The sequence below is a fragment of the Vanellus vanellus genome (assembly GCF_965231255.1).
Source record: "Vanellus vanellus genome assembly, chromosome: 16".
Classification (NCBI taxonomy): Eukaryota; Metazoa; Chordata; class Aves; order Charadriiformes; family Charadriidae; genus Vanellus; species Vanellus vanellus.
The window spans coordinates 9,763,087-9,778,370 of record NC_138921.1 but is presented as its reverse complement, the minus strand read 5'-3'; the positions used below and the strand labels follow the sequence as shown (position 1 = coordinate 9,778,370).

Below are 15,284 nucleotides of genomic sequence, written 5' to 3'. Positions count from 1 at the left end.
GGGCAAGTTATTAGTTTTGTATTGAAGTAAAGTTTGCAAAAAGTCCCGCCTCCTCCCAGTGCCACAGAACAACAACTGGCAAAATGTTTTAGAAGGCAAAAATTAAATGCAAGTGAAATTTAAATTCACGGAGAAAGTGGCATTTTGGTTGGACAGGTGGATTACTGAGGAGGGAGCAGAGCAGTGCAATATATGCAAATCACACAGCTGTAATTTATCACGTGAATCCATTCTCACAATAGGATATTGTATGGCACAAAGTAAAGCCCCCGAGGCTTCATCTTTTGGCTTACTCTGAAGCTTTAACGGTTTACCATTTGAGAATTAACATTTACAAGATCTGAAAACAACAGACATTGTGAGCGGAAATACTAAGAAGCACTTTTGTAGGCATGCAAAAAAATATCCTTAATAATCCGTGAAGCTTTTTAGGCTGAAGATGCTTTGACCCTTACGAGCAAACCCCTCCTCACCTCATCTGGCCTGTGTTCACGCAGCCCCAATTCTAGAAATACTAACACTTTTCTCTTATCTATTTAACAGCTTCTTTGCCTGATTCCTAAGTCTAGCATAATACTTCCCTGGCCCTCAAAATATAATCTTTGTCCTCTTCCCAGCCACTTTGTAAACATTTCCCCCCCCCCTTCCCGTAATACCAGTAATCAGAAAAGCACATATTTTGAGGCTTGGAGCCACCTGCCTGCACTGGCTAATCTTTCAAGAGCTTCTATACCATTCTCAAAATCCTTCTTATTAGGCAATTTACTTCTTAGCGCTCAGCACTGTGGCTGACCCTTCTTTCCCTCAACCCACCCCATTTTACCTTCTTTTTCTCATCGCTGTTCTTAACACCCGATCACACGCACGGTGTGTGTTGGATGCCATCCATCTGGTGAGGCACTTGTAATAGGAAAAGCCCTTTCTCTTTCCCAGCCTTCTCCCTCAGCCTCTGTCTACATTACCATATTTCTACATACATAAAGGCATTTCTCTATAAGTAAAAATCCTTTTCTGTAACCCCTTCGATTCCCACACTACACATATATTGAGGATGTATCAGTTCATCGCAGCACTCAGTTTGGTCTACAAACATCAGATTTATAATAGTCCCTTTTAAATTATACATATGCATATATTAATGGGACAATTTATGTGAAAAAGTGATAGTCGTATATTTATAGTTAAGACAATTGGACCTATGCAGAATGCTCACAATGAAAATTTAAAATTCACTCAATTCAAAGACTGTTCTGCTTTCATGTTGCAAAATTGACTGAAGCCAAACCAAAGTCTTTCCCTTTAATTCTTTTGCTACAGAATATAGCGCTCCCATACACTTCTGCTTTTGGAGAAAAAAAGATGCCTGTGTGTTTGAAATTGTGCATTTTTGATTAACTGTATTATGAAGCTCAGTGTTTCGGCATAAATCCAACTACTATTTCACAGAAGCCCCGAGAGGAGAAATAGCCCAAAATGAGCACTAGTCCATGACCTCTACATACATATAAATATGTCTACACAGACTTATAAACACAAACACACAGATGAGTTATCAAGATATCAAGATGGTGAGACAGAACGTGTGCATGATGTTGCCGAAAGAGGCCATGCTTAATTAAGGGGATAACAGCGCATAGAAAAGAACAACTCTACATGTTTGTGACAAAAAGTCTGGCTTTCTGGTATGTCTTATTTCGGAGAGCATTGTAATATTTGATTCTAGATTTAAGAAAACTGGGAGTTCTTAGAGACACACGAAGTAGTATCAGGAAGAAACACCCTATCCTCAAATTCTTTTCACATGCTTATTTAGCAATCAACAAAAGATAACAATTCATTATTTAAAAAAAAAAAAAATGAGCAGTGATGGACATTGCTAAAGTTTATGCACAGGAGGAAAATTAAGAATCTCAGTTATGTTATACGGGAAATCACAGAGAAGAAAACACGAACTATAAGTCACGTGAGTTTCTTTGAATTTCTGCATTGGTTTCCAAGTAAAACGCCGCTGCATAGCACAGCACAGCTCTGCGAGGCAAACGAATCAGGGCTTGATGGTGTTCAGTACGGCGTTACAGCGTACGAAGAGCAACTTCCAACGTCCTCTGCTTTTGTTTTATTTTAGTTAGAGACCTGTTGGCCCATGTCCACTCTTGGAAACCAGAAGAGCAGAGCCCGAGCCGTTCGAAAGCCACCCCGGATGGGGAGGGCAGCTGGTGAAAAGGCGGCTGAAGCTCTCGCGCTTCACAGCGCGCGGGAACCCAAACTCCTTCTGACAAAGGAAATCAATACTTCAGTAGGAGACGTGCCCCAGCTTGGCACAGAATCTCAAATGAACAAAAGGCCTCCTTCTCCTGCCCCAAGAACACCCCTGGAGCACTGTATCAAAACTCACCTCATTTAATACAAGCATCTGCAGAGGGTATTTTCCCCTCCACGCCGCCCACGTCCTTCTTTAACATTTACTGTTGGAGATCAGTAGCCTATACAATTTATCGCACCTGTCAAGGCTAATTTATTCATGCGATCTGGCAGTAATCAAAAAGACTGAGATCGATGTGCCGGCAAACCCTGACATTTATTCATATTTTAAAGTCCCGTTTGACCTTGAACTACAGCTAACTGGGGCTGAACTTGTCAGCAGCTCTCTGAGGCTCACCACGTCTGGCAGATCAGCGCCTGGGGGCTAAAGGCACCACGTCAGGGCTACAAACGCTCGGACCACGTGCGCAAAAGGCTGAGCCACAGGGAGAGGGGTGGGGAAGCAGGGAAAATGGCACCGTTGACACCACAGAGGTCACAGGCCCACCCGTCGATCCAGCACAGGCACCGGCGCAGCTTGTACCTGCCTGTTCCCACGGTGCAACTCTTCAGGAGTGGATGGATTTCCCGCCGAGGGGTAAAAAGGGCGAGGAAAGGAGTGAAGAAGGAATATGACATACGTCTGGCCGCCGCAGCAGAAGCAGGACACCCGGGGTTGTCCTCAGCAGACCGCTGCCAGGCTGGCCGCTCACGGCGAGCCAAGGGGAGGCAAAGGAAGAGACCGAAAATAAAGCCACCTTCCCTCCCGGGGGTGGTGGTGGGGGGAACACAAAGAGTGGCTGGTCAGCCACAGAGGGCAATGCAGAAGATCTACCAGAAACTCTGCAGCCCAGCAGGTACCCGCCAGCACAACGCGGCGAGATCAGCTGGAAACAGGAACAGAAAAACCAGATCTCAAGAGAATTGCTTTGAATGGGCTCTCACACTCCTACTCGGGAATAGGCTTTAGAATTTTCTTATTGTTTTTGATCCCCCTTGTCCTCTCCTCACTGAATCACGCCCCAAAGAACACAGGAATTTTAAGTACAGTTCCACCAAAGCAAGCATGTGCTGTAACCTCCAGGAACCACTTCAGGCTTTGAATTCAGAACAATACGCAGGGAAATACAATAAAGCCTATTTAAAATAGTTTCAACTTAGGTTCCGCCATCAAATGACTCTCAAACATCCCATGAAGACATTTTTAGAGCCTTCTGCCTCAGTTTCCCCTTGGTTAAACAGGGGCATACGTATTTACCTGCTCCCACAGAATGTGCTTGGAATTACGGGTGTGACATGCTTTGAAGTTATTGAATTGTTTGTTTTTCTGCTGATAGGAAGATATTTGTATAAATGACATGCTATTAGAGACGCAGAGAAAATCTAAGTGGCATTTACGTAGAAATATGCAGATAGAGCTTTACTGAAACATGCAAATAGATTATTTTATTACAGTCACAACACTTGAATACGCAATACACAGTTGCACCTAACATAGATTTTGCAAACCCAGATGCTTCTCTGGGTTCTCCTTGGCTGCCTTTCTCCTGCTATAAATTCCGCGTGTCATATTAAATACGCTTTTTCAGTGAGATCTGCCTTTTCTAAGCCTAGAACACAAACAGAAATGACAGATATGCCATTTTGTGTTTGGCTTTCCTTCCTTTTAAATAGCTAACACCTTTCCATTACGTTGGAAGAAAGTTACCAATGGAAAGCAATTGCCATTTTGACCAATCCGTTTGCGCACGTTATATGTACGTCCTACCGTTGCCACGCAATCTAATCTGATGTTCATGGAAGAGAAACAGTGACCCATGAGGATGCAAAGGTAATTTGGCTGTGTAGATCTAGGCTAGCTGCAGTATGCGAGCAGTGAAACTACGTATGGAACTGCCTAAGTTACAACCACCGTGCTATCCAAGCGTTTCAGCTCTTTCCTTATTCTTCCTATGTAGGAAACAAAATTTGAGAGAGAGAATCTTTGGAATCTTTAAGGGAGACTTTAAATATTTTATTGGATTTGATTTCCCCTCCCCCCCCCCCCCCCCCCATTTCCTTCCTTCCATACTGAAATTACTTAATTTATTTGTGCAGGAACAAAGCAGGAATTCAGCTCCACAGTAATAACGAAAAGTAGTACAGAACAGCTTTGGAAATGGGTGTCATCAAGTTCCCAACCCCTGGCAGCCAATATGATCTAAACATTACTGCACACATCATGTCCCAAAAATATTGTCATGAAACATTCCCCCAAAGCTTTCAAAGGACACTGAAAGGAAGGAAATGATGTACCTCTGCAGAATGAGCAATTTTTGTCTTCTTTTCAGGACAATTGATGACCGGTGTTCTCCTTCAACATCACACAAACAAATGCTTGTGTCCACCAGTACCAAAAAGAAAGAGATCATAAAACTGAAGCAGTCTTGGGAAAATATTTTAGGGTTTACTTTCCAGAGGAAGATTAGGTGGCAACACACGAACTTCTCATCTGCTCGCTGTTTAGAGTCTGTGCCCGGGACTGCCCATGGATGCTCACACCTGTGTCTTTTCTGTCTGTGCTCAGCTGAGCAGGGATCTGTTTCTCTGCTCCGTGCCCCATTCCAGCCCCTCTATGCCGAGTCTCGTTCTGTTGTGAGCTCTCGGGGGCAGAAACTGCCTCTCCCTGCCACCTTCCTGCGAGACGCCCGGCCGACAGCGCCTTTCTGAAATGTGAACTGCAAAACAAGTAATAAGAGCTCATCTGCACTCCTTTCAGAGGACATTTTCTGCCACTCTAGAGAGGACAACTTTACCATTCCCTGTATTCTTCTGCCCGCTATACAGTGAATATTACCATTGCCATTTGCGGATGGGCAAACCGAAGAGGAAGGGTGGGAAACGGACTGCTCAACATCATGCAGCCGGCGAGTATTCCCCAGCCAAGTGCTTGACCTGCTATACAACACAGCCGCCCCGTCCAGGGGCTCCTTTCTTGTGAGTATTCCCATGGCACTACGCAGGCCATTAAAAGCAAACTTAGAGAAGACTTGCATTAGAAATTTCACATTGGTGGCTAATCTTCCGCTGCCTTCAACAGAAAATAGTTTGTCTCTTTCAGCATTTCTTTACAGTGTTAAGTTGCTTTTTTCTGTGTATTACACACAACGCAGATAACGATATAATTTTTTGGCACCAAGGCGTGAACCTTTATTCCACGACACAGGTACATGTATTATTCCTTCCCTGCTCCTGCTCCTCAGCTCGGAGGTATCTGTCGCACAGGTCAGCTCAACATGCTTTGCTCTATTCAGGCAACACTACTGCAGGGATAATTACTAGTCAGGTAGACATTGCTTTAGCAGACTGCCAAAGATACAGTAGAAAAATGTCACGTTACCTCCCGAAGTTTTCCAGGCAGAATTAAAACAAAACCAAAGAAACGTAAACCCCACAGCACTTCCCCGCTCCAAACCCACGGCTCCTCAAAGATCAGCTCAGTCTTCTTCACGCTCACGTGAGAAGAGTGCTTCTGCTCACCAGCAGTAAGGATTTATGTGCCTCTGTTTAACATCATAAATAAGGGTGACTTGGATTTTCCTACAAGGGTAACACCTCAGCAACAGATGACTAGTTATGCATTTCACTGCCCTCGAGACTGGAGGGTCCTGTAAATCTGACAGCTCACCTCTAAGGCTGAAGCACGCGTTCCCAAGTGAGATGGTTTGCCTGGAGGACAGTGCCTGGGAAAACCCTTCCAGCAACACAACCACCCACAGGAGCCCTGGCCGCAGCCAGAGCTGTTTGTGCTGCGGGTCTCGCAGCCCGTGGCTGCTCTTCCAGGACTTACCCCGGCTGCTGATCTGGGTCTGGGTCCTCCACACAGGACACTAGCCCAAACCAAGGCTTTGCTCCAACTGCAGAAGCTCAGGCTGAAAGGTCTCCCACCCTCCTCAGAGCCCTCCGTGCTTCCTGGAGGCTCAGATTAAACCTCTCATGCCTGGAAAAACAAGAACCACCTGGGGAGCTAATCAAAAGGTCAATTAGAAAATGGGCATCTCCCTGCCCTGGGAACAGCTGGCATCCTGAAACACTTCTGCATTTCTTTTTTTTTTTGACTGGAAAGATGTTTTCCACAGCACTGATATATCTCTATGTTTTTAAGAGTTCGGAAAGAGATTCAAAATGGTTCCAAAAAACTCAGAGAAACCTTTTGCCAGGTGTACTGGGCACGTGGCTAAGGACTGACAGCTGGGCACCTCTGGGTACACAACAGCCCAAGCCAGGCTTTCAGTAATCACTGTCAAAATTTAGAGTTCTACAGAGCATTTGGAGTTCTGGCTGAGTAGTTATTTTGCAATAGAAAATATGTTGTATCAGAAAGTTTCTGACCAGCTGTAGCTCATCTCTACGCTTTTGGTTCAGTCTCATCATTAGGCAAGCGAAAGCTATTTCAATCTCAACACAATTAGCATGCTCAACTTCTCTGCGTTTTTCCTCTCTCATCCAGTTCACACTTGCCACTGCCGAGGAACCTGTGTTAGATTTAGATTAAACCGGCAGGAAAGCGGCGGAGACGCAAGCAGCAAAGCCTAAGGAAGCATTTTCTTTCCTCAGTTCTTTCACTGTTGATCTCTCTCTGAAATTTCCAGCCCTGTGCTTTTATAATGTCCTAGTACATGAAAGAGTTTGTAACATAAAATGTTACACTCGATGGAGCATGATGTGATATTGAAGCCAAATGGCCAGATGCTCTTTTCTGAGCTATTTCCAATGCTCCCACTTTAGAGAGTGTTTTTAACGGTATTCACAAGCTCTAGCCCTGTCGTTTGCTGGCAATTTCATGCTAGAGCACCACTGCGCTATGTCCTGATGAAAACACTGTTTTCCATTCAAGGTTACAGTTATCTTCAATTTAATAAAAAGAAAAAAAGAAAGAAAAAAACACCAAAAAGAAAAAAAAGGACACTGTGGTCAAAGAAATTGCAGACAGGTAGGGAGTTGGATTCTCTCCCCAGAAACAAGATTGTGCGTCCCATTTAGAGTACAATTAAGACTATACAAATGATCTAGTAGGAGAAAACCCCAAGTACTCTAACTTAGTTGGAACAAGCCAAGGGCCATCTTTTAGCTGTTTGGCTTTGCTTTATGCCCTTCTTGCATGCCGCTCCTTCTTGCGTGGGAAGACCCTTTACATGGAAAATCCTCTGGTTTGAAAGGTGGTTGATGTCAGACAGTCGAGACCTGGCTCCAGGCGCTGGTTGTCACACTGGCACTCAGCTTGTCCTCTTCACCCGCTCTTTCATGGTTTTCTCGTTTGCTGCATCTCAGTGGATCACCGCACGGAGGCACGAGCACCAGTTCCCGGGAGGATACAACCACAGCGCCAGGACCGGAGTAACCATGGCAGCGAACATCTTTCTCCGAGCTGTGAATAGAGCTATCGCCCCGCGTAGCCCATCGGGACGGGCAGTTGTGCACTTTGGCAATGGGGGGGAGCCGGGGTGACTTCAGGTATCGCAGGGCTCGGCAGCCTGGGATTGAATGCCTGCGGAGGGTCTTCACTTACAACTAAGTCTGTCTCCTTTTCCAGACAGAACGTGTTATTGCTATATACAAATGTCAAGCCTAATCTCATCCCGTTCGAATCAATGGAACTCCGCCGGCATTAAAAGATGCTGAACATTTAGACGGGCTGAGGACCCGGCTCGTCATTGACGCACATCACCATAGAATAGACTATTCCAATCCTTATTTTGAAGAGGGAAAGGAGCTGCGATTTAGTGTAATCCAGGCACCATGAATTCAATCCTTTCATGACTTCTTAATGCTTGACTTTAGAAGCTTAACATTCTTTTACTCTAGGAAATGCCTATAAAAATGCTAAATTAAACTGGAGACGGAAAAGAGGACACCTTTACTTACACAGCTTATCTGGAAGGGGAGACCTAGGAAATTTATCACCGAGATCTTTGCAATCTGTGCAACTGAGTAACTTCCAATAACAGTAGATTACATCACTTAATAGGATTTTGCTTAGACGGTGCGGAGTTCAGCATAGAACTGGTCAGAAACATTTTAATAGCATTTAACTTCATGCTGAAAATGCTGATTTATCACAATCCAATGTGAATGGGCATGTCTAAGGACAGCGTGCACTACATTTGCAGATGCCAGCAATTGTGAATTTTTGTTAACATCATTTAAATGATTAAATGTCTTCAAACTGAAAGGCTTTTTTTTTTTAAACTTTTCATTTGAAACTGAATTAATTCCTACTAAAAATTACAGCTTGGGAAAGGTCAAAACAAAAATGAAGTTTTTTTGGATTCACCGAGATAAGACATTTTGATTAACCTGTATTTTTGTCCAATTTTCCCTTGTATTTTACCACAGCATGTAAATTGCTGAAATTTTGAGAAACGTTACTGAATGGGGTTCCTACTTATCTCTTAGCTTTAAGACTGGGGGCCTGGGCTCATGAATCACACAGGGTAAAAAGCATTGCCCAGAATTCAGAATTAAAGTTTGCCATACATAAACCTTGTGGCATTTTTATTACAGCGTACCAGCCTAGAATCTGCGTTTAAAACACTGACTGCTCAAAGGAATCTAAATCTCCTTAGCTGAAGGTAATAAAATCAGGTCAAGAATTCACTACTCAACAATCTGCCATTAGCACTTCTGTTCAGAGAAAATGTAGTTCATCCGTTTTTGAAAAAAGTAAAGCTGGGCCATATAGCATAAGTTTGCAAAGTATAACAATTTGCTTGTGTATGAAAGTCTGTTAGGCAAGCGGTTTTATTTCCTCGTAAAGAGATTTCAGTGAATCTGCATCATGATTTTTTTTACAGTACACACAGTATTTCTGCAACGCCCCAAGGTGGGACTGCATTTCGTTATACAGAACCCAGGCTCGATTCCAGTAGGCAGCTTGACCACCACTAGCAATGCAATCACAACAGCAGAGAGCGCAAATGATCTCAGCTTTTATTCTGCTTTCAGAAAATTCTTTTTGATCCTGATGAACCGTATTGTTCCCTGGGCTATGCCATTGCCAGTAGCCAAAACTGGCCAAAGTTACCTGTCACACATCTGCACGAGCCGAGGTCACTACCTTAAGCATCCAGCTAAGCTCTGCTAGAGAACTAAGCCATCACTTGAAGCCACCACAGAGTTAATTTGTCACACTGGTACCTAGGGACATCTCTAATTGATTTCTCTGGCCAGAACCTCCTAAACAGTAGGTTTCTTTAAGATATTTCAAATTGGGTGAGTCATTAGTTTGGGGAGGGGCAATGTTTGTTGGATTTTGGTTTGGTTTTTTTTTCAAATCTCTGAGTTAGCACCTCTAAGAATTAATCAACTGATGCAGATTCCCTCCTTTCAGGTACACAGTACTACTGAGAATAAAGTACGGCCAGTTGATGCTGGCCATAAAAGAGAAAAAGTTTTGCTTTCAGTTGTCAATGTGGCAACATATTTTTTATTTAATTTGTTTGGATTCTTAATGGTGGAAGCAGAATTTAATTTGTACTAGAGAATCCTTGAAAAGAAATGCTTGATCTCTTCCCACCCACTATTACAGTTGATGGGTACAAAATAAAAAGAACAGCAATTCATTCACCTTATCACCGGGGCACCAGAGGAAGAGAGAGATCCTTAGTGCAATGATTAATGACTCGCTATAAAAAGATGCATCATAAACTGCTTGTATTAGGTCAAATCATAAACTAGGCTTTTAACATTTATATGATCCCTTTCTAAATAATTAAGTGTGTCTGTAGCTCCCACTAGGAAGGGAACTTACAATGCTTGCAAACCATGCAGTTTCTTGCAGGGTCATAACTGGGGACCCTCCGTTACAGGGATCCCTGTCCCTCTACATTTAAACATTCCTTGAATTTCTTTTACTGTTGGGACATCCCTCTGTACATCAGGTCAGAGAGACCATTTGATGTGCAGCAAAGATGAACGTGATCTACCCTGAGTTCAGGGTGTCTTCTTCAGGCACAGACACACCCACAGCTTTGCTGCAGGAGAAAGTACCATTATTTTTCTTTACGTCTGCCTCCAGGTTGGGAAAAGGACAGCTGAACCCCAGCTGAAATGAAAACAGGGCTATCTACTGCTCCCTGGATCCACATGGATAGAAGGAGGCAGAGCAGTGGTGCGGTGCTTGCCTGAATGCGGCTAACGAGCCAAGCTGCCCGTGCTTGTGAAGGGCACCTCATCCACATAGGAGTCAGCCACGATTTGACTTTGTAAATTCCTGGCCAAGGTCTGGTTTTAGGTGCTCATAGACAATTCCCATCAGCTTCACTAGCTGGTTGGTGAACAATGAGAGAATAACACCATTTGTCCATAACGGAATTCAGTCCTGTATTTATCCATCTTGCGGTGAAACTGTACTCTTTGAAAAATATAGTACAAGACGACATTATATGTGTCGATCCATTTTCTTACTATCACAAACAAGCAATCGTGTCCATCTCCCTTTTATTTCCCAGAACAGCTGGTGCTTTTTCTCAACCAAACAAAAACGTCCCTCGCTTGGCCAACAGACATTGGCTTCACTGCAGAGCTGACCCGTTAGGAGAGTGTCGCAGCTCTAACCAATTTAAAGTTTACACAAAAAATAACAGGAGTTAAAAAAAGAGCTGCAGAGCCCTAAGTATTTTCAATAGATGTGGTAGCCCCCATCACTTTATGCACTGCTTACTCAATGCAGAAAATCACTTAGGTTAATTATTTTAATATTTCCGCCTATGGAATTCAGAAAAGGGAAAAGCCAATAGTGGAACACCCAAGATGATGATTTTTTAATAAACAATAGATTTAAGGGGGATTAGCTGGGTTATCAAACAGTATCCTCCCAAATCAGCTCATTAGCTTCACTGACTTTCCTTATTTCACTTTAATAAAACAATTTAAATGAGGGTTCATTAGATGCAATGTAATCTAATTCAGACACTCCAAGCCTAATCCCTTTTCTTTTAGCAGTAACATGATAATAGTTTGCAAAAAAGTTTAAAGGATTATTGTTACAGCTATTTCAAATAAGGGCTGTTTTCAGCCAAACACGTGCCACCACTTCCCCACCATTTTATTATTTATTAATATATTATTTCTTGCTCTTTCCTCATTCAATCATTTATCCCTTCCCTTTTCCGTCTTTCATTGCTCCATACAAGCAGAGTCACACGTGGGCAACAGGCTTTGGGCACGGTTCCCCACAGCCTCCTCCTGGAGAAGCGGATGCGTTAGGGCCTAGCCAAATGGTGTGTGCGGTGGGTGGGAACTGGCTGACCAGGCCCACCCAGAGGGTGGTGGTCAATCACTCCTTTTCAAACTGGCAACTTGTCACAAGCGGGGTCCCCCAGGGATCGATACTGGGCCCAACGCTGTTTAATATCTTCATAAGTGATATGGATGATGGGATGAGCTGTACCCTGAGGAAGTTTGCTGATGAAACCCAACTGAGTGGGGAAGTGGACACTTTGGAAGGGAGAGCAACCCAGCAGGAAGACCTGGATAGACTGGAAGAGTGGGCTAATAAGAACCTTATGAAATTCAACAAGGACAAGCGTGAGGTCTTGCACCCGGGCAAACATAATCCAGGAGCGCAGCACAGGCTGGGATCTGCCTGGCTAGGGAGCAGCTCTGCAAGGACAACAAGCTCAATATGAATGAGCAGTGTGCTGCTGCAGCAAAGAAAGCCAGCAGGATGCTGGGTTGCATCAACAAGGGCATCACCAGCAGAGATACAGAAGACGTTATGCTGCTCTACTCAGCGCTTGTCAGGCCACACCTGGAATCCTGTGCTCAGTTTTGGTCCCTGCTATGCAAAAAAGATGTGGACAGGCTGGAGAGGGTCCACAGAAGGGCCACAAAGATGATCAAAGGACTGGGAAGCCTGCCATATGGGGAAAGGCTGAGACAATTGGGTTTGTCCAGCCTTGAGAAAAGAAGGCTTAGAGGAGACCTTATCACCACATTCCAGTATTTAAAGGGTGGCTACAAAGAAGACGGAGACTCCCTTTTTACAAGAAGTCACATGGAAAAGACGAGGGGTAGTGGGTACAAGTTACTCCTGGGGATATTCCAATTGGACACGAGGAAGATTTTTCGCAGTGAGAACAATCAGCCATTGGAATAATCTCCCCACGTAAGTGGTGGTTACCCCAACACTGGACACTTTTAAGATTCAGCTGGGCAGGGTGCTGGGCCATCTTGTCTAGGCCGCGCTTTTGCCAAGAAAGGTTGGACCAGATGATCCTTGAGGTCCCTTCCAACCTGGTATTCTATGACTCTATGGTCCCCCTGTGCAGCCATAGGGATACGTCAAATATCGCCGCATGGGTCAGTGCACCAGGACTTGGGAAAGGAATGATTTTTGCAACTTACTTTGGGATTCTGGAGTCAAAAAAAAACCCAAACCCAAACCAACCAACTTTGTAAATTCACGGTGATTTTATAAATAACCTAGAGGGAAGGGAGAAAGTTCCTGTGCATTTTCATGCTGCTAGTTTCTGACAGCTCTGAAAGACACGCAGGAGGGGATCACACGTAGGACTTGCAAATTAGGAGGCAGACACTGTATATTACTTACCGTGCTAGATCCAGGCTGAAAACATAGAGTAACAGATCCATGCTATGGACATACAGCTTACTTCAGAATGAACTCACTCGTACTCACTCCTTTATAAAGGCTTTTTTCAAACAGTAGGGTTAATTATTCTTTATACGTCAAAAAACCCCAAAGTAAAAAAAAATACCCAACCCAAAGAATGAGAGCTGGTTTCTAGATCTCAGGTTTCCACAGACTTTAACAGGTTCCCTACCCCCGAAAACCTGTCCTTGCTCACTTCAAATCCTCGTCTCTTCAAGCAAGGGCCATTTCATAATCCTATTAAAACCTTTGCCTCTGTTTACCAGAAGCCCTAATCGTACTCAGCAAGTTCTTCTCGTCTAAGGAACAGTGACAGCTTTCAGATTTCTTAGGAGGCTTATTCATCAGCTACGCCAGAGTTTTGCCAGAGCGTTCAATCTATTCTGGGAGCAGCCATGTGGAAAAAGTTTCAAACAGCTCAAAGCTCTGCACAATGATAAAGGAAAGCTCACACAATCCTGGTAATAGCCTGACCCTCTTAAGGAAAATTGGATGATTTGTGGTAGCAGTTTTTCTGTCCCCTATGTGAATTCTAAACCTTAAAGTATAAGCAGTGTAGTCACACAGTCCCATTACAAACCCTATCCCCCTTGCAATGCTGGAATAATAAATACACACCCACATGTGAAAATCAACTCTTGCTGCAATGACCTTCTTCCTCAGCCCACTGGTGTGAAGGAGTTTGCAGCCGTTTTAGAAAAAGGAGTCGGATAAAGAATGGACTAATTTGATGTTCAGTGTTTCACCATGAGCAGAATATATGCTTTAATGAGCACATTACATGCACCAGGGACGTGTTACTGTGAAGCAGGGAATAAAGAGTAAGGGGAAAATAATTAAACAGTCAGCTTTATAACGAGGGAACTGTGTTCATGCAACATTAAGTGGCCTAATTTTCAAGTGCTAAGCAAAGACACGTTCCTTGGACTTCAGAAGGACTTGCTGGCCAGTACCACCTTGAAAACAAGGGCGAAGGATCACAGGTATCAAACCTCCTATAGGTCTAGAAGCGCTAGAACACCGATGCCGTCCCAAAGTCATCCGTCCACACTTTGCACTGACCTGTCCGACGGGATGGAATACCTGTACCCTGTAGTTCATATTCTATAAGGAGGACCCTTAAAGTTGTAAAATGCCACATCATGTGTGTTACGTAGCATACCACAACTGACTTCTAGCAGCCCGGCCTTAGTGTTCTGCTGGTACTGCATCTGCTGGGCCACAGGCAAACAATATCATCTATGAGCCGTGAGCACATGAAGACTTCGTGTAGCTGTTTGCACAAGCAGAGCTACTGGGAAAGGGGGAAATCTGTCTCGTCGGGTTCAGACACTGACAGAACGAACCAATAAACCATATTTCTGACTGTTATCAGTTCTCTCAAGGCCAGTAAGGCCAGGAACGTTCATGTACTGGGACCGTCAGTTCCAGATAGTGTGGCAATATCAATTACTTCAGCATAATAGCCCTTCAGTCAGACAGCAATTCCGCCGGGCCACAGCCTCCCTGTCTCTGCAAATGGACATGGCACAGTCTCTTCTTTGTTACTCACCCTCATGCCTAATTCAATGTTTTCTCCTCCATAGACCTCCATACCAGGGTCAAGCAAGCCAATCTCGCCAAAATACTCTCGGTCCACTACAAACGAGCATCCAATCATGGCTGGTGTCCTGCGCAGAGAGATTAAAGCAAAAAATTAAGTCATTTATTATCTACTACAGAACCCACCTCAAAACAAATTTACACAGACAAAACAGTTCTTCATCTTCAAACGTACATTTTAAATTTATCTATTAGTGTGCAATCACATTGCACTTCATCCCCCGATTGACAGAGGACTTTGTGTGACCACAGCCACCCACATAACTAGCAGACTGCCAGACACACCTGGACCAGCTGTCTGTGAGACAGACACAAGATGTGAAGTCACGTACTCCACGCATCTAAGTGAAGCATCAGGATGTGTCTCCGTTGTATCATAGACACAATCTCCTCTCTGGTGCTGAAGTTCACCGCCATACAGAGTAGCACAAGAACCAGACAACACTTTATTTGAAGATTAATACCCAAAGAAATCCCATATGCTTTTTCAGAAATGGGGAGTCCCCTTATCCACGTATTAAAAGGAAGCGCACGTCAAGAGCCACAGGTCAGTCAAGGTGTGAAGTTTGGCAAGGGACTTCCTGGAGTCAACTCTAGTAGAAAATTTCAGCCTTTGTGAAGCCGTTCCATGATTAACATGTCTATGTTTGCTGAGGTCAGTCTTTAGAAAAGGACAAATTTTCAGAGGAAGAGACTCTGCCCTCAGATGTTCTGCTGACCGACCGGGTGA

At 44.0% G+C, this 15,284-nt stretch overlaps 1 protein-coding gene across 1 annotated transcript in view; it reads right to left on the bottom strand.

Moving 5' to 3' along the window:
* The window catches only part of GALNT9 (polypeptide N-acetylgalactosaminyltransferase 9), a gene marked incomplete at both ends in the record, with an annotated part of 153,438 nt that overhangs the window by 60,214 nt on the left and 77,940 nt on the right, over positions 1-15,284 (bottom strand). Inside the window, one exon of the mRNA XM_082491448.1 lies at positions 14,505-14,622. Within this exon, the coding sequence (XP_082347574.1) occupies positions 14,505-14,622 (118 nt within the window). The remainder of the gene's footprint in view (positions 1-14,504; positions 14,623-15,284) is intronic.